Source organism: Eretmochelys imbricata, chromosome 1, assembly GCF_965152235.1.
Source record: "Eretmochelys imbricata isolate rEreImb1 chromosome 1, rEreImb1.hap1, whole genome shotgun sequence".
NCBI classification, from domain to species: Eukaryota; Metazoa; Chordata; order Testudines; family Cheloniidae; genus Eretmochelys; species Eretmochelys imbricata.
In genome coordinates, this window is record NC_135572.1 from 329,887,080 (window position 1) to 329,912,735 (window position 25,656).

The 25,656-nt window shown below is 45.9% G+C and overlaps 1 protein-coding gene across 2 annotated transcripts; it reads right to left on the bottom strand.

The window, feature by feature from the left end:
• Window positions 1-515: 515 nt before the first annotated feature.
• Window positions 516-25,025, bottom strand: TRMU (tRNA mitochondrial 2-thiouridylase). 2 transcript variants are annotated; one of them, XM_077834993.1, is made up of 11 exons: window positions 24,779-25,018; window positions 21,429-21,594; window positions 15,416-15,522; window positions 14,806-14,928; window positions 8,071-8,243; window positions 6,518-6,571; window positions 6,340-6,406; window positions 5,281-5,381; window positions 3,549-3,693; window positions 3,209-3,291; window positions 516-1,469 (listed from the first exon to the last, which is right to left on the bottom strand). In XM_077834993.1, the coding sequence occupies exons 1-11, from the start codon at window positions 24,864-24,866 to the stop codon at window positions 1,314-1,316; spliced, it is 1,263 nt and encodes a 420-aa protein (XP_077691119.1). In that variant the 5' UTR covers window positions 24,867-25,018; the 3' UTR covers window positions 516-1,313. The 2 variants fall into 2 exon arrangements, with proteins under 2 accessions (XP_077691119.1, XP_077691127.1); XM_077835001.1 differs by lacking the exon at window positions 3,209-3,291 and having other exon boundaries at window positions 24,779-25,025.
• Window positions 25,026-25,656: the final 631 nt, after the last annotated feature.

The window sequence follows — 25,656 nt, forward strand, 5'->3', positions numbered from 1 at the left end:
CAATACCGTCCAAGGGCAAGGAAAGAAATTTGTATCTTGGGGAAGTTTTAACCAAAGCTGGCAGAATATAAGCTTAGGGGATCTTTCATGCGGGTCCCCACAGCTGTAGCCCAGAGTTCAGAGTGGGGGGAGGGGAGGGAGGGACCCTGACACCTCCCATATAGTATCACACCACAATGATTTAGTATCTGGTCTATTTCCACGAAAGCCAGCCCTCCCTCCCCTAAAGTTACCCGTACAACAAGCTTTAATATAACAAACAAGTAAATATGAATTTGGTTTTATTTACACCCTGACAATGCACTCTCAGTGCTCCAAGGACACAATCCACAGTCCCTGCCCTGATTAGTTTACAAAATTATTTAAACTACAGTAAAATGGCATACCATTACTCAGTTTTATAAGAGATTGTTAGATGTATCAAAACATTTACTTTCAAATCACTAGATTTCAAAACCTAAATGATAGTAAAATCTGAAACTGTAACTACTAGCAGCATAAGATTCAAACAAGTGTAAAATACATGTTGTAAAATTTATTGCAAGTGAAAAATAAATACCTGTTGCTCACAGTTATATTCAACTTCACCAGTTTGCATGAAGAGATAACACATCCTTCTCCCAAAGTCCACATGCACACACATTTAACAAAAATCATGTATGCATTTTAACGAAAGACAGCTTTTAAAAAATACTTTCAGTTGTGCCTAAAAGAGAAGTTTAGTGTTTCGGGCACTTTTAAAATAATTTTATAAACTGATGCTGTAACAGAGCAATTTTAGGAAATTAATTGTTTTATTACATATTGAAAATTCATTAATAACGAGTTCTCAACCACAAGGCTGATTCATAGCACAAGAAACGAAGAGGGAAAAGCAGCTTTTTCAAGCTGTAGAGACTTTCATAAATTTATAGAACAGAGTAGTACATAAACAGTGTATTTATATTAGAAAGACTCTGACTTTAAATACTTGGTTTACAGTTAACTCAGTTCTGAAAACATGAAAGTGCTGATCTTGAAACTGCCAGGATGGGTCTCATCCAGTCATGCCCATCTTTTTGTATACTATGTTTCTGTTACTTATTTGAAGTATCTTACTAACCTATTTTCATGAAACCATATCAAAACTGTTTTTTGTTCACAAACCCTCTCAGGTACCATCAATCAAATACAAGGACAGGACTGTCATAATTCACCCTTTAAAAGTCATAGCTTGTGTGTGTGTGTGTGTGTGTGTGTGTGTGTGTGTGTGTCGGTCGTTATTTTAAGGCTCCAGTTTCCCCAAAGTCTTTCAATCAAGAAAAGTGCAAGAGTTACGTTGCTGGTTCTAACTTCTTGGTCTCCTGTGCTAACACACACCTTGGATCCTGCTCTCTGCTTTTGCCCTGTTGCAAGGTGTACACTGATGGGCCCAGCCTCATGATTTTTCCACTGCCAAGGCACTCGTCACCCTTGTAGAACACAGCAAACTAGAAGACAAACACAGCGACAGTCTTTAGAGCACTGGCAAAGTGGCATGCTGAGAGACTGACAGATAAGAAGGGAGATCACCCTGAATACTCAAGGTAACATTAAATTTATTCCCTTGTATTTGCTCTGACCACATTACATAAAATGGGAGTGTAAAGAGAATGAATAGTTAGAACTGTTGACTCATGCGAGTATAAATATAAAATGTTATGGAAATTCCATCATGAAATTTTACAATATTACATGAGAAATCAGTGGTAAGATAGTTATTTTAATTATTTTTCTTGTTGATGGAATCTCTCTTTAGTTATTACGTAACACTTTTTGTTTGAAAAGCTTTTCAATAAGGGGCTGATAGTCATGTAAGTAGAGTGTATCATTTTCACAGGAGCCTCTTCAAAAGGCTGAGTTATACATTCTATGGTGTGGTACTGAATGTGAAAGGCTGTTATGTTACATACCACTATGTAATTATTCTTTTCACTTTTATGCTGGGACATGTGAATCTGTCAGAAGCAGATAACCTTCTGGACATTCAAAAAACCAATAGTACTCCCCGAGTCAAATATTAAATATGAAAGTCAGTATCACAAAGTTTCTAATAAGCAAATTATTAACCAAACTCCTGGTTCAATTCATGTATGTATTTAGACCCATAACAGATTCAGTTTCTGCATACAGGGTCTGATCCGAAGTCCACTAACATCCAAGGGAATGTGTACATGTACTGCAATGGGCTTTAGAGAGGCCCAAAGTTTCTAAATCAAGTTTCTTTCATTTTGGTTTTTGGAGAAAACTTTCTGAATGTTAGTAAAATAACTGAGTGATGATTTAGATCAGAGGGGGGCAAACTACGGCCCGCAGGACCCTTCCCTCTGGCCCCGAGCTCCTGCGGGGTCAGGACAGGCTTGCAGAGGAGCCAGCCCAACTCCGCGGCAGTGTGGTGAGAGGCGCGGAGGCTAGCCCCTAGCCCCTCCCCTTCAGCTCCCCTCCCTCCCAGTCACAATTCCCCCAGCACCTGGGCAGTGTGGCTGCAGCACCGGTCAGGGAGAGTTCCGGGGCAGGCGAGGAGGAGGGGGGCTTGCTGGGGGGTGGTCAAGGGGCCTGGGCCCTGCTGCCAGGAACAGAGCAAACCAGGGCCCCCCTCCACCTCCAGCATGCTTGGCCCCTGTCCCCAGCAGCCAAGCCCAGACAGGGAGTGAGCCCTGCCCGACTGCCAGGGAGAGCAGCCAAATGAGCAGGGAAAACGTACAGGGAAAGGACTGAGCCCCCTTTTCCCCCACCCCATAGGTAACGTGGGGTGGGCAGAGCAGGGAGGGTTGGATGGGGGTGGGTCCAGGGGGGATTGGATAGGGGACGGGCGTCCCGGGGGGATGGTCAGGAGGCAGAGAGAAGGGGTGTTTGGATGGGATGCAGGAGTCCTGGGGGGCAGTCAGGGGTGCGGAGCGGGTTGGATAGGGGTGGGAGTTCCGGGGGGGCTGGAATGGGGCGGGGGCCAGGCCACGCCTCACTGTTTGGGGAGGCATAGCCTCCCCCAGCCTTCCCTACCCAGCCCTCCATATAATTTCTGTACCTGATGTGTCCCTTGGGCCAAAAAGTTTCCCCACCGCTGATTTAGATAGCCTGAAACAACAGTTCTTTAAAACTGGGTGGATGAACTTTCTGAAGTTCTTCTAACTGAAGTTATGCAGGATGCTAGTAAATAGAAATTAAAAGAATCAGTTCTGGCAACACTTACTTGCCCTGGTGTAAGAGCTCTTATTGGCTTGACTAGTGTCACCCACACTGTCCCATCTTGGTTTAGAGTTAACGTGCAAGGCACTAAAAGAGAAAGTTGTTAAACAGCCAGCTAGCTCACCCTTATAGTCACAAATCAATTAACTAGTTTTTCACTGGCTGAAACAAGTCTAATGAGTGAAGATGTCTCCAAAAATAATGCTTTTTAAGTCTTTAAAAAATGGAAAAGCATCATTAGCACAAACATTTTTATCTACTTTTGAGAAATTATATTAGACCCTATTTCAATCTATCACCCAGATCAGAATTTGAATAGATTTAAATGTACAAAGTTTGATCACCTAGTGCCATCTGATGCTGAAACCTGAAAGTACACTCCATCATTTTGTCCCTAATTAGCTCAGCAGGAGGTTCCTCTGCAATCCAATGCACACGGTTTGTCCGCAGTACGTCTCTATACAGTGCAGGGTGATCTGTAGATGGTGCCTTAAAGTACAACATTTTTGTTTAATACCAATGTTTATGCCAGATATTACATAACTGCTGTGAATGAAAACATAGATTTCAGGAAAACATCAAGGCATAACAAAATAAAAGCTAATCAACTAGTAAAGCAAGTAGATGTTAGATTCTAACCAGCTTTCTTAAATCTTTCATGAAAAAAATATGCCATAGCAAGTATGAATTATTATTCAGCGTCATGCTTCCTTCACCCCCCACAGTTATGCCAGCTCATTTGTGCATTTCTCCCACAATCCTTGCCAGCCCTTTCTCCATGCTGACCCTTATGCAGTATTGTCCTCATTATCTTGATCCAACAATTCCACTATCTTTTCTTCATCCAAATCCCTTTCTAAGATTCTCTTCTTCCTTGATATCCATTTAAAAAATAGATAGATATTAAAAAAAAAAAAAGGAATTGAGAAATCAAGATATGCACATGCTTATAATGAGGAAATGTGATTTGTTATTGTTCCCTTGTCCTTATTCACCCATTCCCCACTCTATTGATTTACCCTCACTTATCAAATCATATTTAACAGACTGTAAGCCTTCTAGTGGTATGGACCATGTCTTACCATTTGTTCTAAAAAAGTGACTAAAATACTTTTGAATGCTGTAATGTAACAAGCTCCCAACTATCATTACCAATCATAAGACACCAAAGATGTTTGGACTTTAAATCTATGCTATTCTATTGATTAAATAGCATTGGGTGATGGAAGACAAATGCCAATTCATGTGACACGCTACCTCTGGAAGGAATTTTTGAGAAGTAGGTAAAGCATAAAGAGTTAAAAATACATGCCACTGGAAGTGCTTCTCAAATTACTATTTTGTCGTTCTGCCAGTGGCATAAGGGAGAACACCACAAAACTGAGTAGTCTGGCATCCAAGCTGCAACCAAGAGGAGGTTCTTACATCAGTGTCTAAGGCATGAAATAATTCTCTTATGCTCATTTCTCTCTTCATCCCCTTTTTGGTTTACGGTGCTGTCTCAAGAAAGCACATCTGCTACAATGAAACACTCCAGAGCAAGAAAAATAACATCACTAGCCAATTAGATAACCAAACATTGCACAAAACATTAGTGATGTTAGGGTGCTTCAGAATGCTACATGTTGACTTGTCAGTAAGGCAGAAATTATTTACAGAGCTGTATCTTGTCTGTTTTCACAGAGAGGTGAAACTGTATTAGTGTTCAATACTTCATTTTCTAGCAACTTGCTATACCAATATAATAAATGAAATGTTTTAGATAAAGTATTATGTATTGTGCCACAATGGCTATATGAAAAACGACCTGTGTTTTGGAGTAGTACACTGGAGCTTGATTGCCAATAGTTTGGAACATACTTCAAGCTAAAATCTCTAACAACTGTCTACTAATCAGATGCCAAATTTTTGGACAGGATGTATAAAACCTATTAATGCTGTATCAGTTGGCAGCTTTTGTTTCTCTTTTAAATGGAAAAGCCAAGACTTCTACATAGATTAGAATCACATTCTTTTCAGTGGGAATCATGCAATGCCTACATTAATCACACACAGTATCAGTGTAAATAAACTTACCACAAAGATATCTCCTGAGGTTGCATCTTTCTCAACAACAAACCAAGCTTCACTGAGGCCGCTTAGCTTGGCCCTCTGGCCTATTGTATACAGGAAACAACCTAAAGAAATATGAAAATTTAACACAGCTAACACCCCTTAACTCTTTAGCTGCAGAAATCAAAATCTTTCAAATGCATAAATCCCTCTCCTCCAAAGGTTAAGTATACCACTGAGCAAAAGTTAGAGAGACCCCATAAACTTGAAAAAGTTTTTATCCTAAAAGTCTGTACCTGCTGTTGTGACAAACACCCCAAAGACTACTATAATTGAACTAGATTAGAGAAAAACATCAGTATTTCAGCTTGTTTAGTTTGTGAATTTGATAAATGTGTCTTGTCAGTTTCACAGTTTTAATGAGTCAGTTTCACTTCCTATTATATTCACTAACTTGACATCAGATTTTCGTGCACTGGCTTGTGGGATCTTAGGCGTAGGCTCTTTTGCAAGCCTTGGAAGGGTGTTTATCAGTAACAGAGTCTGAAAGCGAAGAGGCAACAGGCAGATGTTCACAGAGAGGAAGGAGGGGAAAGAGGAGGTGAACTTGGGCATATCTGGTGCTGGTGTTCTCTAACTGCCCAAAAGAACCTGTATTAACTTATATTTAAAGGAATTTAAAATTTCTGGACATTTAAAGGGCGCTCTATCAGAAAATGGAATTGAAACTTAGTCATTTAAAAAAATAAATCAAATTGACAATGTTCCCTTAGCATAAAATTAATGATGACCTACCTAGTGGCAACAAAGTAATCCGAAGTATCACTGGTGCTAGGCAATAATTATGGTTTTTCTTTTTATTGCGATATAAAACTAATATAAAAACTAGAGATAGACCAAAGCCATAGTTACAGGGTTAATGGATCTTCTATGATTCATTAGGCATACCAAAACAGAATGGGATTATAGATCTTTGGAATTTTACAGAACTAGTCTTTCCCAAAAAAAAAAAAAAGAAGCATTGTTATATATTACACAAACGGTTTATTTAAAATCAATTAGCTAGGAAAGGCAGCTGCTTACCTTTGTGTGTTCCTATCACCTTGTTATCTTCAATGGAAACAAAGTTACCTGGACGAGGTTCTAAATACTACAAGAAAGAAAAATAGTTACATAAAAGATCTTTCCCCAGGCCACATTACAAATTACTAGGGAAATCAGAACAGAAGTTTATAAATTCCCCAAATGTAATGCTACTTGCCTCAAGAATGAAGTTTTCAAAATTTCTTTCACCAATAAAACAGATTCCCATACTCTTAAAAAAAAAAAAGAATAAAATGAACGCACACTATAAAAAAGCAGAATGAAACATTTTAAAATACTAACGTCAAAACATTCATTATCAGTACAGCAAAGATTTACCCTCCCTTGCACCTAGAAATATGCTAGGTGCCTCACAAAATGAATATAAAGATTGCTGCCTCAAAGAGCACACAAACTAAATTCAATACAAGTAAAAATCATAAGCACAGGAAAGAGGAGAAAGACACGGGTGACAATAAGATCACATGGTTACTCAGTAAGACATGAACACATCTTGATGACTGTGTTGCATGTATATTTTAAAAAAGTGACCTGTCCTTTACCTTATGATACAATACTAACACACAGACAAGTCACTGAAGCCTAGATACACAAAGGTTCTTAGGCACCTGAACCTCAGATTTAGGTACTTAAGTACCACATTTCGACTCCACTCTGATCCACAAAACTCCTGCTCAACTGCTGTCTAATCCTGTCGGCAGGAGAAGCCCTAGCTGTTTTGTTGGCCAGGGTGGAAAATTACTTCCACACTTATCACTGCAATGCTTAAGCACCTCTGCAGATTTGTTCTTCTTTCTTCCTGAAACTACATCACCTAAAAACCTTATAATACAGTCCTCAGACTACAGTGTAGTAAAAAACTTCTTGCTATAAAGATGAGTACAAGTACTAAAAGCAAGAAGGAACATAATCAGGAACATAGCAGCTGCTTACATTCATACTCCAAAATATCACACCATAAAGCATTAGTTCCTTAGCTATGGAAACAGAACTTGTCTTGTGAAAAAAGTGACCTAAGAAAAAACAATCAATGCATCCTACAACCAACCATAGTAGAGATACAGAGAACCATGGTGAAATATAAATCATTGGCTATCTCTGTGACTTGTGCTGGTTGGAAACAGGCCACATCCCTCACCTCAGCTCCTCAGAGCTACAATGGTAGAGGAGTTTTTTAAACAAAACAAAACCAAAAATTAAAATATCCAGCCTAAACACACTTAACAGTACTTTGGGACAGGTAGAGACAACTGTGTAAACAATGCAAAACTCAATTTACAGTCCAAATATATTTTATTATGTTACTCAGAAGTAATTTGACTTAATTTGATGCAATGTAATTAAAAAAACTATGACTATATTTAAAGTTTACCTAACAAGTATTAATGTTTATAATAACATATAAATCAGAAAAAGAATGGTTTAGAGCAGTGGACCCCAAACTTTCTTGTGGGAATAGCGTATTGCTATTCCCAGAAGACTGTGGCGGGTACCAGACACCCCGCCGCCGAGAAGTGGCAGCGGTAATAAGCGTTGCCACCAAAATGCTGCCGGAAAATGGCAGCGCTTCTCGGCGGCATTTCGGCAGCGGAGTGTCCTGCGGGTGCACAAAAATGCCCCGGCGGGCGCCATGGTGCCCACAGGCACCACATTGGAGACCTCTGGTTTAGAGATAAATATAAATCAAAAGTTTAATAAGTGTTACCATGCCTCTTTTCTCTTTAGCACATGATGAAATCCATGTTCTGCTGCTATCTTCTTTACAAAATCTTTTGTCAATCCTCCTAAAGGAAAAATGGTTCTCCTCAAAGCATCTTGTGAAATCTGACTGAGGAAGAAGGTCTGGTCTTTCCAGTGGTCAGCGCCTTTAAGGAGTTTTACAGCTGCAAGGTGTAGAATACACAAGATGTTTCAATGTTACATAGCTTAACTCCTACTATTTACAAGTAAGTTTAGTTAAAATTCAACCTAAAATAAGAACTTCTACTATAAACACATTTTAGCAAGTTTTCTCATTGTATTCAACAGAAAACATTTGGGGCATTTTTTACAACCTAGATATTGCTACATTTCCTAATACTGTATCTTTTGTTCAATTTTACAAGAAGAAATGGGGGTTAAAACTGATTACTCAAACTAACATGAACACCAGTTAATCCCATGTTTGACTTATGACACCCAACATTCCAAATATTTGGTTTTGCCTTTTTATTATGGTCTTAAACATTTTAATAAAATGATAAAAATTTCCAAGATTTTTAGAATATTTTTATAATATTTTTCTTTAAAACTACCAAAAAGAGCTACACAGATTTTGATTTTGTATTTTGCTGAACCTCTGTTTTCTTTACATCACTGTGAATTTTCCTAGTAAGAAAAGCAATGCTATAATATTTTAAAATATTGCTGTTTGTAAATGTAGCTAACAGTGTTGTATCTTGCTTTTCAAGAAAATGTTAGACCAAATTTGCTCAAAGTCACACTGATGTAAATCCACATTAACGTCACTGGAGTTATTCCAGACCTACAGCAGTACCACAGAACAAAATTTGACTTGTTTATACAAATGATCTACAGATTCGGAGCACAAACAACTTGATCCTGTCTTGTATATGTAATAATTATGATCCAACTAGCCCATGATGTCAGCCTCCATCACATAGTTATACTGTAATTTTCAGTCATATTCTGTCCATTTGGATAAGAACTAGTATCCATCATAGCTCTGGAGTTTCACGGCTAACACATCAATGCCTTCTGTTTCAAATGACAGAGATGATTTTGAGATACTGGTCAGTCACATCTAGTAATAGAGAGTCGCCACAATAGGTCTGGAAACACACCTAGAATACCACATTCATGGTGATAGATAGTTAAGAGGTGTCACAAAACAGAAGTTGGAAAGTGGGGTTTCTCCCTGCCCTGGAAAATGCTGACTCTCCAGACGCAAATAAAACCACCATCTATATGCTGATAACACAGATTTACCTTTCAGGTCTACTCTAGAAGAGCCGCCTTCTGGGCTATAAGTACCTATATGGGACACAAATATTTGATAATGGGCTCTTTAATCTAGCAGAGAAAGCTGTAGCATGATCCAATTGCTTTAACCGGAAGCTAGACAAATTCAGACTGGAAACAAGGGGTAAATTTTTAACAGTGAGTAATTAACCATTTAGGACAATGCCCCAAGGGTGTGATGGATTTTCCATCACTGGCAGTTTTTAAATCAAGACTGGATGTTTTTCTAAAAGATATAATCTAGGTCTAGGAATTATTCTGGGGAAGTTCTATGGCCTGTGTCATACAGATGGTCAGACTAGATGATCACAATTGTACCTTTTGGCCTTGGAATCTATGAATCCATCCACACAGCTAAAACTCTCATCCAGACTCTCCTTATGTCACGTTTCAATTACTGCAACATCCTTTTCTCTGGACTTGACAAATGCAACAATGTCCCATTCCCAGCCATTCAGAATGCTGCTGCAAACATAATTTTCTTATCCTGTCACTTTGACCATATCACCCATCTCTCTGCATCCCTCCACTGGCTCACCCTTCTCTATGGCATTCAATATAAGCTACTTTCTTCACTTTCAAGACCTTTCATGTCTCTGCTTATCTCCACCCTACCTATTGTCTCTCATTTTACTCCAGTGGCAATTCTGTGCCGCTGCTCCGCACAGAATTCGCAGATTTCTTTGCTTCCCTGGAAAAAAATGACTTTCTGATGGGAAGCAAAGGGAAGCTGCAAGAGTGGTTACGTGCCCTGCCCAGCAGCACGGGCGCATGGTTTCAAGCACCCGGAGCAGCCAACGGAGAGGTAAATACCTACTTGGGGGATGGAGGGATGCCCCGGCCAGTGCTGGGTTAGACCCACTCCCTGTCCACCCAACCCCCATGCTTCTGGACCCCCCCCCCCCACTGAGCTGTTCACCCCACACCTGGCCCTCCCCACGGTTGGGGATTGCCCCAGCTGGTGACTCCTACCCTGCACCAGACTCAGCTGCTAGTCCCAGCTGGGCTGGGGGAGGAGTGCACAGAGCGGCCAGGGCCAGGTTAGAGCCACACCCAGAAGCCTCCCCTGGCTCCACATGCCATCCCATTTCTGTTTCAATTGCTCCTCAGTACTGGGGAGAAGGGTCACTATATAGGAGATGCTCCCCCATCCACTCAGCCCCTGTGCCTTCGGACGCTCCCATACCCAGACATCCCCACTGAGCCCTATTCCCCCTGCATCTGGAGCACTGCCGAGCCCCTTCCCCTGGCATCCAGACCCCCTACCCGCTCTGCTGAAACCCAACTGCCCTCACATGGACCCCCCCTGCAGAGTCCAATTGCCCCGCACCCCCCACAGAGCTTCCCACACCCAGACTGCCCCACACAGAACCCTTTCACCCTACACCTGGAGCCTGCTGGGCTGAGCCTGCCTGCCCACACCTGGTGCTTCGGGTGCAGAGGGTCAGGGCTCCGGGGTGTTTCTGGGGAAGACCCAGCACTTATGCTGCGTCAGGGGCAGCCTCATCACTGAGTCTATGTCTCCCCCATCCCCGGGGGGAGAGGGGGTTGCAGGGTGATCTCCCACCTCTGTGCAGCCAGTAGCCTGTGCTTCCCACTGCCATGCTGGAGCCTCCACATTTATTTATTGACAAATAAAATTTGCAGAATTTTAAAATATTGTGCGCAGAATTTTTATTTTTTTGGTGCAGAATTCCAACAATATTACAACAAGAAGTTTGACTACTGAAATTTAATAATGTTGAAATATCATCTTGATATGTATTATGATTGTAACCAACTGTCACAGGCTGGCTGGCCCTTTAAGGGGAGTCAGGATCAGCCTCTCCAATGATGTAGCAGCTATCCCCCTGCTGATCCTGACCTGATGGCTTGATTACCATTAGTGACCACAGCTGTGAAAGGATTAGGGAAGACTACACCGAGAAAGGAGAACACCTTCAAAAAAAGGAGGCCCAGGAGAGAGGAGGTAGGGAGATACTTCTCTCTCGAGTAAGGGCTGTCAGGTGTGGAGGGCTGTCCTTAGGATTTATGGTGCCCTATACAGTATTATTAAACTGGTGCCCCTATGCCCAACGGCAGTCCGAGCTCACATGTGTATTTTAGATAAGGGTGATCTTTTGAAGGATTTATTTGAAAAACTATATGTCTGAAGATCCAAGCATTTAAGGCTAAAGATGAATACTCAGATTGTGCATCTAAAAACTATGCAACGATTTTTTAGAGATGTGATTTTATAATCTTCAGTAACACACTGATGAAATATTTTTAAAGCAAATTTTAAACTAAGGACCTGTAGCCGAACATGTTCTGAGTAAATATTACAGTAATGCACAACTGTTTCTGTCAGTAAATTGAGAAACTGACAGTATATATCTTGGGATTGGCAAATGCCTGTTATTTGGCAAATGCTTCATTACTACTTGAATGACTCTTTAACAGTTTCAATGTTGTGTTAATAGGTCTAGCAAGCTGGAAGGCTTCTTCTCTTTTAAGTACTAGATCCCCTTCAGAGGAAGACTCACCAGGCTACACCAGCCAGGTGTGGTGGGAGTCTGCAGAAAGGGTCAGAACAGGGATAGGAAGAGGTGGGAGGGTGGACACTAAGACCCAGGGGTACCCCAAATTTTCATGTGCCCTACGCTATGCTGGGTATGCCTAAGGACTTCCCTGGGTAAAGGCCTGGCAAAGACATGCTGAAAAAGGCTACAGGGATGGATTTAGTCCCTGTGATGGGCCTTTGAAAAGGAGCAACACCCAGGGAGGCAATCCTGGGGTCAGCATTCCAAGGGAGGAGCAAGGAGCTGAGATGAACTAGGAAGAAGCCTGAGAGGTCTGGAAACCACAGAAGATGCTGTAATAAAAATAGCCTGCTGGGAAACAGCAAAAGGGCCTTGGAGGCAGGAAGTAGCCCAGAAAAACCGCATCATGTTTAAAGGCACAGACCTAGCTGTTTAACAAAGGGTCCTTGGGCGAGAACTCAAAGCAGAAGATGGGTCTGCCCCAAAGAAGGTGCACAGAAGTTCCAACTCAAGGACCATTAAGCCCAGGGTGGGGCTGAGAACTGAATCCAGATGGGTTGAGACATAGCCCAAGGTGGGTTGTTCGGGATGTTTGGATTTCTGTTATCCTGAAAAGGATCCAGATCAGATGCAATTTAGCTGGAGGGCTAAGCTGTGGACAGAAACGGGTTATTATAGGGCCAAGTAGTAGGCAACAGGGAACACTGGAGGCTAAGACCCCTGCAACACCATGACCTAATGCCAAGGGGGCTGGCAATACTGTGTAAGAAAATGTTAAGCTTAAAGCCATTTATGTATCTTGTTTCTTTAATGTTTATAAATATAACTGTGATTAAGGAAAGTTCTTACAAAGATAAGTGCTTTGAGAGACCTCAACTGAGGAAGTCATGTTGCTTTTAATATGATTGTGTAAGAGACAAAGTGGGGAATTTTCTTAATGTTTTATATGAATATTGAGCATGCCTCAGTTTCCGCTATGTGGCGGCCTGGACCCCAGACAATGGCTGGGACACTTTATAACTTAGCAACCGGTGACCCGAAGGCCCTCCCCATCTGGTTTTGGCCAGTGGGAGAACAAAGGGCTGAAGAGACAGAGCCCAGGTGATCTGTTTACCCAAGAAAGAAGACAAAGCAAGGAGGAGTAGCTTTTAGGAAGGTGATATAGTGTGGAGGCTGGAAGGAGGAACACTTCTAGACTGGGGACAAAGAGGGGTCTGGACCCACTTGAACTCAGGAAGACCCAAATGAACTATGCTGTAACTTTCTGTTCTAAAGGCTATCCGAGAACTTTCTATGCTGTGTTCCAGACTTCCAACAAATCCATTTGTTTTACAACGCTGGCAGAGAGTCATTACAATCTTAAAAAGAAAAAAAAAAAAAAGAGTACCACCTGTGGCACCTTAGAGACTAACAAATTTATTTGGGCATAAGCTTTCATGGGCTAAAACCCACTTCATCAGATGCATGGAGTGGAAAATACAGTAGGAAGATTTTACACACACAAACACACACACAGAGAACCTGAAAAGATGGGGGTTGCCATTTCAAACAGTTGACAAGAAGTTGTGAGTAACAATATGGGCCACCCTGATTATCACTACAAAAGTTTTTTTTCTCTCCTGCTGGTAATAGCCCACCTTAATTGATTTGTCTCACTAGAGTTGGTATGGCAACCCCCATCTTTTCGTGTGTGTGTGTGTGTGTGTGTGTGAGAGTGATATCTACCTATCTATATCTTCCTACTGTATTTTCCACTCCATGCATCTAATGAAGTGAGTTTTAGCCCATGAAAGCTTATGCCCAAATAAATTTGTTAAGTCTCTAAGGTGCCACAAGTACTCCTTGTTCTTTTTGCTGATACAGACTAACACCGCTACCACTATGAAACCTATTACAATATAAAAGTTTTGTTGCTCCCTCTCTGCTAGTCTTCCCCCAAGGGTCCAGTTCAAGTGGACTCACTGAGGGGAGCTCACTGAGTCTGACCAGTGTGGCAAGGCACCTCCTTTGTCTCGCCAGACTTAGCACTACTCCCTCTGGCAATGGCAGCCCTGAAGTAAATCAGCCCCACTCTGGGCAGCGTTTGCCTTCCCCCTTCTGTGCTCCTTTGGCCGTTTTCAGGGTTGGTCTAAGGGGTGATCCTTTACCAAACAAACAGAAAGGAAACAGTCTCAAACACACAACCAAAGGGGATACCTTTCCTTGCCTCTTTGCTTGGGCAGGGTGTCAGTCCCTCCCTTAGCAGGCATTCAGGTTTGGTTGTTCCTCCTATGGGAGGAAGCACAGCCTTTCAGCCTGGAGAAGCTTATTTCCTTGCTGCCACTAGCCTGGCAGCAGCTTGTCATTCTCAATCCCCTTTTCTCTCCCCAGAGAAGGGGTTTTTAAAGGCCTCAGGCAAGTCCTTAATTGGATTCAGATGTCCCTAATTGACCCGAGGTAATCCTCTCTCAGCCTGTAGGGAAAGGGGCCTTTAACATTCTAGGGATAACAAATTGGTCTTCCAGGACCTTCTTGCAGCCATCTGGTATGACTTTGTCACACCAGCCATGGGGAAGGCTTAGAGGTGTGGTCCAGGAGACAATGGAGTCAAATGGCTTAACCTGAGAGAGAGAGAGAATCGATCCTCGCAGAGGGCTGACACTGAAAGTTCATAGAATCATAGAATATCAGGGTTGGAAGGGACCTCAGGAGGTCATCTAGTCCAACCCCCTGCTCAAAGCAGGACCAATCCCCAATTTTTGCCCCCGATCCCTAAATGGCCCTCTCAAGGATTGAACTCACAACCCTGGGTTTAGCAGGCCAATGCTCAAACCACTGAGCTATCCCTCGCCCCGGGACCATATGGAGCCAAGACAGAGCACTGGGCCTGTGAATTTGTGACAAAGCCATATTAACCACTTACCATTTCTAACTTCAAATCGGTTTCTGAAAAGCCCTTGTGGTATTTTAATAGGTTTCTGTTGGAAAATTTCTTCATCTTCCAGTGAAGTCCTTGCATAATGTCCAGTTGCAACTGCATTCGCTCCTATGCCAATTTTAAAAATACATCTACATCACACTTGAACTTCACAATATTCAGAGTATTAAAGGTTATAGAAATATTTGGAAACAAAAATGATTATAGGAACAAAAAATAAAGATAAATGACATCTGAGAAACTTTACATAGCTAGCCAGTGCTGTCCTAACCTTAATACAGCTCCAATATTTAATGGAAAATCATATTTCTTGAGGTACCACACTTCCATTTTTTTTGGTTTCAAGGAGCACCTTCAAATGCAAATTTTAAACTTCTCTTCACAAAAGAGAGAGTTCCCTGAAATAAACTTACTTATATCTCTGAAAACACATGAAAAGAAATACTTTACAAATACTGGTATAAGGCTACAAAGATGTTTAAATTGTGTTTGCACATGAGATCAGGCTTCTTGCCCAACATTTTAAAAAGAATTTGCTCCTCTTTGGCATTTTTGCAGTATAGGGTATGCACAAACACACCTGAAGACAACTTACCAAGGTTATCCAGAGCATAATGGAGAAAATAATTGAATTTGATATGCTTGTTGCACATTATGTCAGGATTAGGAGTTCTTCCCAATTCATACTCATTTAAAAGGTAACTGTAAAACAAATGTACGACTATAAACATTTTTTAATGTCAGATAATTTGATTCAAGTGTGAAGAAGTACTTATTACTCTTGAGAGCTTAACACCTATCAATAATACTAAACATAAATTGTGCAGGAAGCAAACATATGAGCGATTCATTAACATTTTATTTTACCTGTAAGACAACACTCATTTAAGATTTTCCATGACTGGACTAAGCTACAGTTTTTCATATTTAAACTCATACTAGCATTTATCAAATTAAGTTTCAACATCTTTGTACTTTACAATAAGAAAAGTGCTTAGCATTTATGTTTTTAACTAGGGACAAACGTGGCCTCATCACCACAGTATCTGATTATCTCTTGTATAATGCTTTATTACATGTTCAAAATGCTTAAACAATTGCCAATTAACAACAGCGCCTAAATACTATGATGATGGGCATATGTACTGAAATACCTTAGGGCCTGAGCCTGCAAGGTGTTTCTTGTCCTTAATTCCTATTCAAATAAATAGAAACTGACAGCAAAGGATTCTGCCCGCAAACAGTACATGCTAATTAAAGGGTTCTTTACACTTAAAAAAAATACAGGTGTTTATTTTTTACTCTTTACAAACTGAAACAGCCTCTCAGATTTGTCCCTTACATTTTTACATTTGACAGACTATTTTAAAAACAAAAAGCAAAATGGTTTGTCCTTTGTTTACTACCTTTTCCCATACATTTAACAGATGATACCAGCAACTAAGTCAGCTGGGCTACCCACACCTGCATTGCTCTTGTTTTTCCTCTTTGACGTTCAAGGGCAAGGCCAAACAGGCAATTTATTCATAAGAGTGTACTGTAACATGTAAGGAAGACTACAACCCAGAGGAAATTCTGAAGGAAATAATTCCCAGAGCCTGTGAAAGTAGGCAACAGCAAAGCTTGCTGTATTGTACAGCTGCACCACTGCAGCACGTGTGGTGAAGATGCTCTACTGAGTCTACGCCAGTGGGAGAGAGCTCTCCCATCGGCACAAAACCCCCCACCTTCGCAAGCAGCATAAGCTATGTCGGCTGGAGAAGCTTGCTGTCCACACGAACGCTTATGTCAGTGTAATCTATGTCGCTCAGGGGGTGGAATATTTGTACCTGGAGCAACATAAGTTTTGCCAACATAGGCTAAGAAGCCTTCATGTCAGTCAGAGGGAGTTCTAAAAAAAGGGTAGTCAGCAGGTTCTTTAGGGAAGCAGAAAACAAAGGAAAAGGGGAGTAAGAATGGCTGCTGAATCTCTCCAATACTGGTTAGAGACTACAGAAAAGGCAAATCCAGAGTGATTCTCTTGGTTAAAAAGGCCTAGGAAGAGGAGGCCTGAAGAGGTAGAAACCATGGGAAGAGGTAAGTTCACAGTCTGAAGAGGCAGAAGAGGAAGTTCTAGGGAAGGGCAAGCTGCTTGCTAGAGTAAAAGACTGCATGTGAGCCCTGCACTGAAGGGGGAAGACTCAGGGAAAACAGGGGAAGGAAATGGTTGACAAAAGTAGTAGTGTGGGCTTAAGACCTCGAGTTGCACTGTCTCTTATTTGGAGATCCCAGGCTAGCACTCCCAAAGACGGTAGAATAACTTCACTCTCCTGTATCAACAGGGAAAATGGGGAGGGGACACCCTGTATTTCCTTACTGAGCAAAGTGAGGCCCTATGCTTAACCTGATTGCATTTCTCTGCTGAGATGACTGGGGGAACAAGGAAGTGGATCTGATGATGCATGGAATTGAGAAGAGGGGGGCAAAGCAGGGAGTCACAAGGGAATAGAGGAGTGTAGAGTGGTGGTGAGGAAGGAAGCAGGGACCCATAGTCAGGGGAAGTGGAGGTAGGGCAGGGTAGGGCTGTTATATTAATTTAGATGGAATAAATGGGCTAAAGGTGTTAACCCAATCACTGTCCAACATTAAACAGTTGGAAACAAGGTCCAAGGCTTGATATACAGCAGGGGCTCTTGCGGGGTCGTGAGCCCTAAGGGGTTGTGAAGTTGTTACATGGGGGGTTGCAAGCTGTCAGCCTCCACCCCAACCCTACTTTGCCTCCAGCATTTATAATGGTGTTAAATATATCAAAAAGTGTTTTTAATTTATAAGGGGGCATCGCACTCAGCGTTTGAGAACCACTGGTATAGAACGCTTAGTACCCGAGCAAACAGACCATTAAAAATCCTTTTAACCTTTTATTAAAAATACAGAAAAGAAGAAAAATAGTTAAAACATTTGAAATATTAAGTATTAAATAAGGCTCTCATTTTAACTGCACTTCCTTGTTCCCCCGTTTTCTTTTCAAGCTGTAGTGTAAACATTTTTAGAAGGAAAATCCCCATTGTTTGGCAGCCTCTTAGATCAGCAGTTCTCAACAGAGGGTCCGCTGCCCCCCTGGGGATCTGTGAACCCTTTCAGGGAGACTGTGGGGCACCATGGCTAAAACCCAGAGCCCGAGCAGCTCCCACGGGGCTGAAGCCAGGAACTGCAGGGTTGAAGCCTCAATTCCCAATGCCTCCAGCGGGGCCGAAGCCAGGAGCAGCAGGGCTGAACTCCGGAGCCCCGAGCTCCAGTGCTCCCCAGGGGGAAGAAGCCCTGAGCCCATGGGCAGAGTTGGGGGGACACAGGAGTGTTGCCTCCCCTCCCCCCTGCCCCGAAATTACAGTGCAAGAGCAGGGCAGTCCCGGGGCAGCTCCAGACCCCCACTCTACCTCCTTCTCTCCCCACCCACTGCCCAGGTCAGAGTCAGGCAGCCAGAGTCAGGCAGTGCAGGACAGCTGCTGCTCTGGCAAGTGCCATGGAGCAGGCAGCTGTCTCCTGCTGCTGCAGGGCGTTGAAGCTGCTTCTCAGGTCCCAGCCCCCGTTGCTCACACAGGTGGTAAGAGCAGCCTGGGCGGGAAGACCCAGCTCCATGACTGGCAGAGACCTCAGGGAACAGGGACAGCAGGGGAGCCCTCCCAGCATACAGCCCCAGCTACCCTTCTCCCTGCACCCTGAGCTATCCCCGTCAGCACACAAGCCCCTAGCTAACCTCTCCCTGCACCCTGACCTACCCTCCTGCCTGCACACAAGCCCCTAGCTAACCCCTCCCTTCACCCTGACCTACCCCCCTGCCTGCACACAGTCCCTAGCTATCCCCTCCTTGCATCCTGAGCTACCCTCCTGCCCCTAGCTACCCCTCTCCCTGCACCCTGAGCTACCCCACTGGCTGCACACAACCCCTAGCTACCCCTCTCCCTGCACCCTGAGCTGTTTTCAAACTTTTTGAGCTGAGCCCCCCACCTTTGAGTTATAATTTTTGGTTGTGCCCTCCCCCACAACCTAGGCGGCCGGCCGAGGTGAGTCAGGGGGTGGAGGTGGCATTCCCTCCCCGGACCCTGCCATGCAGATCTAGTCTGAGCCCTGCTGGCCCCTGCCCACACAAAATAGAAGTAAAACTACACCTATGCCCAAGCCCCCCTCTGGCTCAGAGGCCTGCGTCCCTCCCTCCCCTGCTGGATTTGGTCTACAAAACACAAAAGAGGCTGAAAGAAGCAAAGCTCGTTTTTATGACAACTAGGTGGTGAGCTGGGTTCGGAATAAAAGTAGTCTAATATGCAGGGTTTTTTCCTCCAATCTGATGTAAATGAAAGTAACTGAAGTTCATATTAAATATTTCCTTCCTCAAACTGCCGCTAGTTAGTATGGATGAAAAGAGAAAGAGGGAGGAATTGGAACTGGATGACATAGCCGAATTAACCTAATTCCAGAGAAATCCCATCTATCAATTCAAAGAATAAATGTAAGTAAGTATGCCAATAGACCTATGTCTATATTAGTTGGTGGTGATCCTAAACTTGTAAGACAAGGAATGAATAATAATTGCTACCACATTAAGATATTTCTGTACTGTCTTATGAAAGACACTAATTATCAATACTAAGTTATCCTTGTTAGTCTTTTGCCATTCTCTACCCCAGGGGTCGGCAACCTTTCAGAAGTGGTGTGCTGAGTCTTCATTTATTCACTTTAAGATTTCGCCTGCCAGTAATACATTTTAACGTTTTTTAGACGGTCTCTCTCTGTAAGTCTATATATTATTAACTAAACTATTGTCGTATGTAAAGTAAAAAAGGTTTTCAAAATATTTAAGAAGCTTAATTTAAAATTAAATTACAATGCTGATCTTACGCCGCTGGCCCGCTCAGCCCGCTGCCAGCCTGGGGTTCCATTCACCTAGGCCGGCAGCAGGCTGAGCGGGGCCTGTGGCCAGGACCACGGCTGGCAAGGGGCCGGCAGCCGGAACCCCAGACCGGCAGCGGGCTGAGCGGCTCAGCCCGCTGCCGGTCTGGGGTTCCATCCGCTGGCTCCTGCCAGCCAGGGTCCCGGCTGCCGGCCCCTCTCAGACCGCTGCCGGTCTGGGATCCCGGCCCTGCCCACATAGAGTGGGTACCTACCTTCTCCCTGGTTCTAGCCCATTCTCTTCCTCTCCCTCTGCACTGAGCTGAGGGTGGGAGTGCACAGAACACAGGGCTGGGGGTGAAGGAGTAGGCTGGGGGTTAGGGTGCAGGGTCTGGCCAGGACCTAGAATGAGGGAGGGGGCTCAGGGTTGGGTAGGAGGTTTGGGTGTGGAGTGCTTACCTGGGCAGCTCCCATTTGGTGCGAGGAGTGCAGGTGGGAATGTGGGGGGGAGATGCAGGAACTCCCTTTTGGTGCTCAGGGTAGGGGTGGGAATGTGGGGGGCTGCAAGAGTCAGGGCATGGGGTGTGGGGATGCAGGAGTCAGGGAAGGGGGCTGCGGGTGTGTGAGGAGGGTGCAGGAGTCAGGGCAGAGGGCTGGGGGCATGTGAGGGGGTGCAGGAGTCAGGGCATGGGGGGCTGGGTATGTGTGGGTGTGCTGGAGTCAGGGCTGGGGTTGTGGGGGAGTGCAGGGGTCAGGGCAGGGGGCTGGGGTGTATGTGGGGGGGTGCAGGAGTCAGGGCAGGGGGCTGCGGGTGTGGGCTAGGTTTGTGGGAGTGCTCCCAGCCCCCTGCCCAGAGCAGCTCATGGCAGGGGGCTGGAGAGGATATGCCCTGATTCCACCCCCCTTCACCAAGGCCCCGTCCCCACCTCTTCTCCGCCTCCTCCCTGGAGCAGCCAGCGTACTGCCGCTCGCCCCCTCTCTCTTCTCCCCCTCTCTCGTAAGGGCCATCAGCTGATCAGCGGCAGGGAGGGAGAGGAGGAGGGGCAGGAAACCAGCACGCTGGGGGAAGAGGCGGGGGGAGGAGGGAGCTTGCCTTCCCTGCAGCAGCAGCCAGCAGCACCAAGCTTCTTCACCCTTCCCCGCGCGGGGGGGGGGAAGGAGGGGTCGGCGGAGAAGAGTGGACCGGGGCAGGCAGGATTTTCAATGGCACGCTGCTGCCTGCTGGGGTCCTGGCCTGGTTTTGGCAGCGGGCTGAGCGGGGCCGGCGGCTGGGACCCCGGCGACTCGCTTTGGGGGTGACTTGCTTTGGCCCCCCCCTGCTCCTTGTCCCCTGACCGCCCCCTCCAGAGACCCCCTGTCCCTAATCACCCCCAGGGCCCCAGCCCGCTCCACTCCGCCAGCTCCCAGCCGCGGCGCTCTGCTTCCTGCAACCGGTGAGCTTGGGGGGCATCCTTTCCCCAACCTCCCCACACTCGCCGGCGGCGGGAAGCAGAGCGCCGCAGCTGGGAACTGGCGGAGTGGAGCGGGCTGGGGCCCTGGGGGTGATTAGGGACAGGGAGTCTCTGGAGGGGGCGGTCAGGGGACAAGGAGCGGGGGGGCCAAAGCAAGTTCAATATAACACAGTTTCATATATAACGCGGTAAGATTTTTTGGCTCCCGCGGACCGCGTTATATCCGGTTAGAGGTATACTAACATTTTATGAGAAATTATATTTTTAAAGAAAATGTCTCTAAAACAATCCTACCTGAAAACTTCATTCCAGTACTCCTTGACATAGGAAACTTGATGAAAAGGGATATCCAGTTTCTGACAAACTCTATAAGCATCTTCACAATCTTTGTCAGCAGAACAAACTCCTTGTTCATCCAGAGTATCCCAGTTCTTCATAAATACCCCTGTCACTTGGTAGCCTAAGGGAGGAGGAAAGGAATTATTCACATACTGAAAACATTCTTATGGATCAGACCCAAACTCTGGATCTTCCAAGTCCCAACTGGGCAACAGTATCCTGAGTGTTCTTATAGTTGTCAAGAAGTCATTCCACCAGTGCCTCACACTGCACTTCCTTGCTACAGATAACGCAACACTCAGACAAGCCATTAAGGCAGACTGATGTGTGCTTCGTAAAAAATCAAGAGCCTCTTTCATTTCTTCCAAATACCATTATTTCACCCCAGCATTCTGAGCACCTGACTTTCCCGGAGAACATGCCAAGACCCCAAGATTGTTTTACATTGCATATATTAGTAATTCCTGTTTATGTATAGACTGAAAAGAATTTTTAAAAGGCAGTCTCCTATTGATTTGATTTTCTGTCCACTGCTAGTTTTTCAGAGTATTCTACATCCAGATACCTTTCCCCCCACCCACTCATTGTCCAGTATGAATTTGAAGATTTAAAAACACCTGGTCAGATAGAATCATAGAATATCAGGGTTAGAAGGGACCTCAGGAGGTCATCTAGTCCAACCCCCCTGCTCAAAGCAGGACCAATCCCCAATTTTTGCCCCAGATCCCTAAATGGCCCCCTCAGGGATTGAACTCACAACCAACTCCTAAGGTGACACTAACAGGTTGAATACTGGATCATTACACATTTTAGATTTTTTTTCAGAGAGGAAAAAATTATGTATTATAGTAACCTTTAGGATCCCAACTGGAAACAGAAAACACAAGACACAGATCTGTTCAGAAAACACAAAACAAGAAACATACCAGCAAAGTGAAGAAGAATAGTCAGCTGCACATCATGTTAGTTTTGCTGGGATGGAATAAGATAAGAGAGGGGCAAAATGTGTGCGTGTAGGTAAGGGATAGGAGAAGGAGAATTGGGAGAAAAGTGTGCATGGACTCTGGAGGGTAGGTGAAGTGAGGCTGAAGTGAAGAGATGGTCAAGGAGGGGGCAGGAGAGAGCTGGAGCAAAAAGCCAATCAGCAGAAAGGAAGAATGTCCAGAGTAAAAACTACAAAGCAGTTGCACACAGATGGCATAAGTGTCTAAGGGTCCTATTGCAGATGCTTCTCTCTGCTCCTGCCAGCTGAGTTTCAGGGTGGCCCATCCCAGCAGTTTTTTCCCTCCTTCCCTAAACTCACACGGGCCCTGCTGTCCCTCTCTTGAATCATTCCAAGAATGCAGGAGGGCAGGCGTTACCCCAGCAAAACTCTGCATTTGGTACTTAATGTTTCTAAACCTATCAAAGAACATAAGGGATTGTTCTTCCTATACATCCCCCAGCAGGCGTATAATTCCTAATTTTTCAGTGTTTAACAAATTCTATGCCAAATAGTAAATGCTGTAAGACTAGCACTTCCCATGTAAGGGCCCTTAATGCAGCTGCAATGATAATGGAAAATATTCAACCTATTCTCTTTTCAACAGCTCTTCAGGTTTGAAAATAAGGAATTCCTTCTTACTCAGTAAGTAAAATAGTGAATTAAAAAAGTCTTCAACCTTGGTATCAAAAGAGTTTGATACAAACCTTGCCATAACAAATCACGAGATATCATCAAATTAATAGAGATTCATGTTTCATTCTCTGAAAGCCCATATCTACACTGGGAAAATCATGTGAGAAAGTGTGTTAACATTTTAAATAATCTGATATTTAACAAGACTTAGTGCCTATTACAGAGAAGAACAATGTTAAATTGTTACGGTTAACTATCAGAGAGAGAAGGAGGGTGACTTGTATGAATTCAAGGGATAGAGGTTACAGAAAAATCAGCCTGGAATGAACTGGTACAGACAGGTATGTGCAGGAGTATCTGTAATGACAACAATCAGGACAGTGTAATACTCTCACAGGCAGCAACTGATGACGGGGCACCTCCAGGCACTCCTAGCCCTTCCCCCACTCCCTGTCACAGCCACTCTAGCCTTCCTCCCCATATCACAGACCCCAGGGACCCTAGTCCTCTCCACATCAAGTGTCACAGGCCCCCCCATCATTCTCTCCCGTGTCATCAGCCCCAGGCACCCCATCCCTTCTCCCCTCGTGTCACCAGCCCCGGAAACCCATCCCTTCTCCCCTCCCCCTTCCTCTGTCATGGGCCCCAGGGCCCCCTGCCCTTCTTCTCCTCCCCCTTCCCCTCCACTCCCACCAGCTCCAGGATCTCCTGCCCTTCTTCTAACTCTCCCAGTATAGAGCCAGATTAACCTTCTGTGGGTCCCCATGGGGGCAAAGGAGCATGGCGTGTGGGGGGAGGTGTCAGTCCCCAGAGCAACAGGCCGGCCAGGGCCAATGGGGCATGGCATGACAGTGGAGGCCTTGCTTCGCCCAGCATAAGGGCACTATTTACAAACTGGCAGTTGCCAGACGCCCGGCCTTGTGCTGGCAGCATGCCCCTTCCCCTTGGGGGCAGGTCCATGCCATACCACACACTTCCCCCCCTCCCCAATTCCCTATGACCAGAGCCCCTCCGTACGCACTGTGCTCAGCGTGCCCCCCCCAAGACCCTGCCACAAATGCACAGTGCCCTGCCCACAGCCCCACCCCAACTGCCCAGCACCCCACCCAGAACCCCCCACTCCCTAGTGCCCCAACACACAGAGATCTTCCCTGCCCCCTCACAGCCCAGCACTCCCCCTCCCACAGGACTCACTTGTCTGGAGGGACCCAACCAAGCCCCCCTCCCCCCACCCCACCCAGCTGAGACTGGCCAGGCTTCTGCACCTGTCCCAGGCGGCTCAGCTCCAGGGACACAGGCGGGGCCCCAGAGGTGGTGGGAAGCAGAGACCGTCCAGAGCCAGAATTGCACGAGGGTCCAGCCAGGGGGCGGAGAGGAGCCCTCGGCCGGCCGACCAGCGGGCAAGCGGAGAGGAGCAAGTGCGCGTGGTGGGGGGGGGGGAGCCAACGGGCGGGGGGTCTCGGGGCACAGGGCAAGCAGAGCAGGCCGGGGCCCCTTCTGAGCATGGGCCCGGCTCCATGGCGCCATTGTAAACCCGGCACTGCCCCCGTGTCACCAGCTCCAGGCACCCCAGCCTTTCTTCTTCTCCTCCTCCCCGCCCTTCTCTCCGTGTCACCGGCCCCAGGACCCCCTGCCCGGGCGGCGCCTAACGCTCTGACCCCCGCAGCACGGGCCTGTGGCGCCTCACCCCTCCGCCGGAGCAGCAGCGCCGCCACCGCGCTGTCCACCCCGCCCGAGAGCGCGCACACCACGCGCCGCGCCGCCGCCGCCGCCATCCTCCCGAGCCGGGCCCGCTGCCTGGGGCGCCCGGCCCGCTCCCGCTCTCCCCTTCCGGCGTCCGGGGCTCCTAGGGCGCAGCGGGGGGCGGGGCGGACGGGAACGTCCCCTGCGCCCCCCAGGGAGAAGCTCAGCCGGGCTCGGACTGGGGCGAGCCCGCCCCTCACCCAGAGCCGGCCCCACCGGAGGGAGGGGCGCGGAGAGAGGAGGAGACTCAGCGCCGTGTGCTGGCTCGGAGATCTACCCCCCCCCCGCCACCGGCCCCTGCGGGGGGAGGTCAGGGGATGCTCCCCCGTTGGGAACCAGTTAAAGAAGGGCGTGCAGCGTCCCGCCGTGTAGAAATGCGTTTGCTGTATGAGTTCCCGCGGTAGGGCTTGCTTGGGGACTGTCTTCCTGCCGACAGAGCCAGCAGCTGGGGCCTAGCAGCCCTGCGCCCTCGCCGGCCGCTTGGTGCTGTGGGAGCAGGGAGGGGGAGCCCGTCCCCCCTCCCAGGCACGGTACTAGAAGGGAAGCCTGAAGAGAAAAGTAGCAAGAGTCAGGTTCAGCAGGTCCCGTGGTAGGATGTCCCCTCAGACACCCCTGCATGGCAGAGTGCAGTGCAGCCTCGAGCAGAGCTGCTATCTAGGAGCACACCGTGAAAGGCTTTCCTCGAGGGCAGGGGTTCTCACACTTTTCCCGCTAAGGCCCAGCTGTCATAAGCACAGGGGCCCACTATTAACTCTTCTTGAGGCAAATTATTTTAATTATTACATACACAAACTATAACACTACAAACGAACAATCATTTTA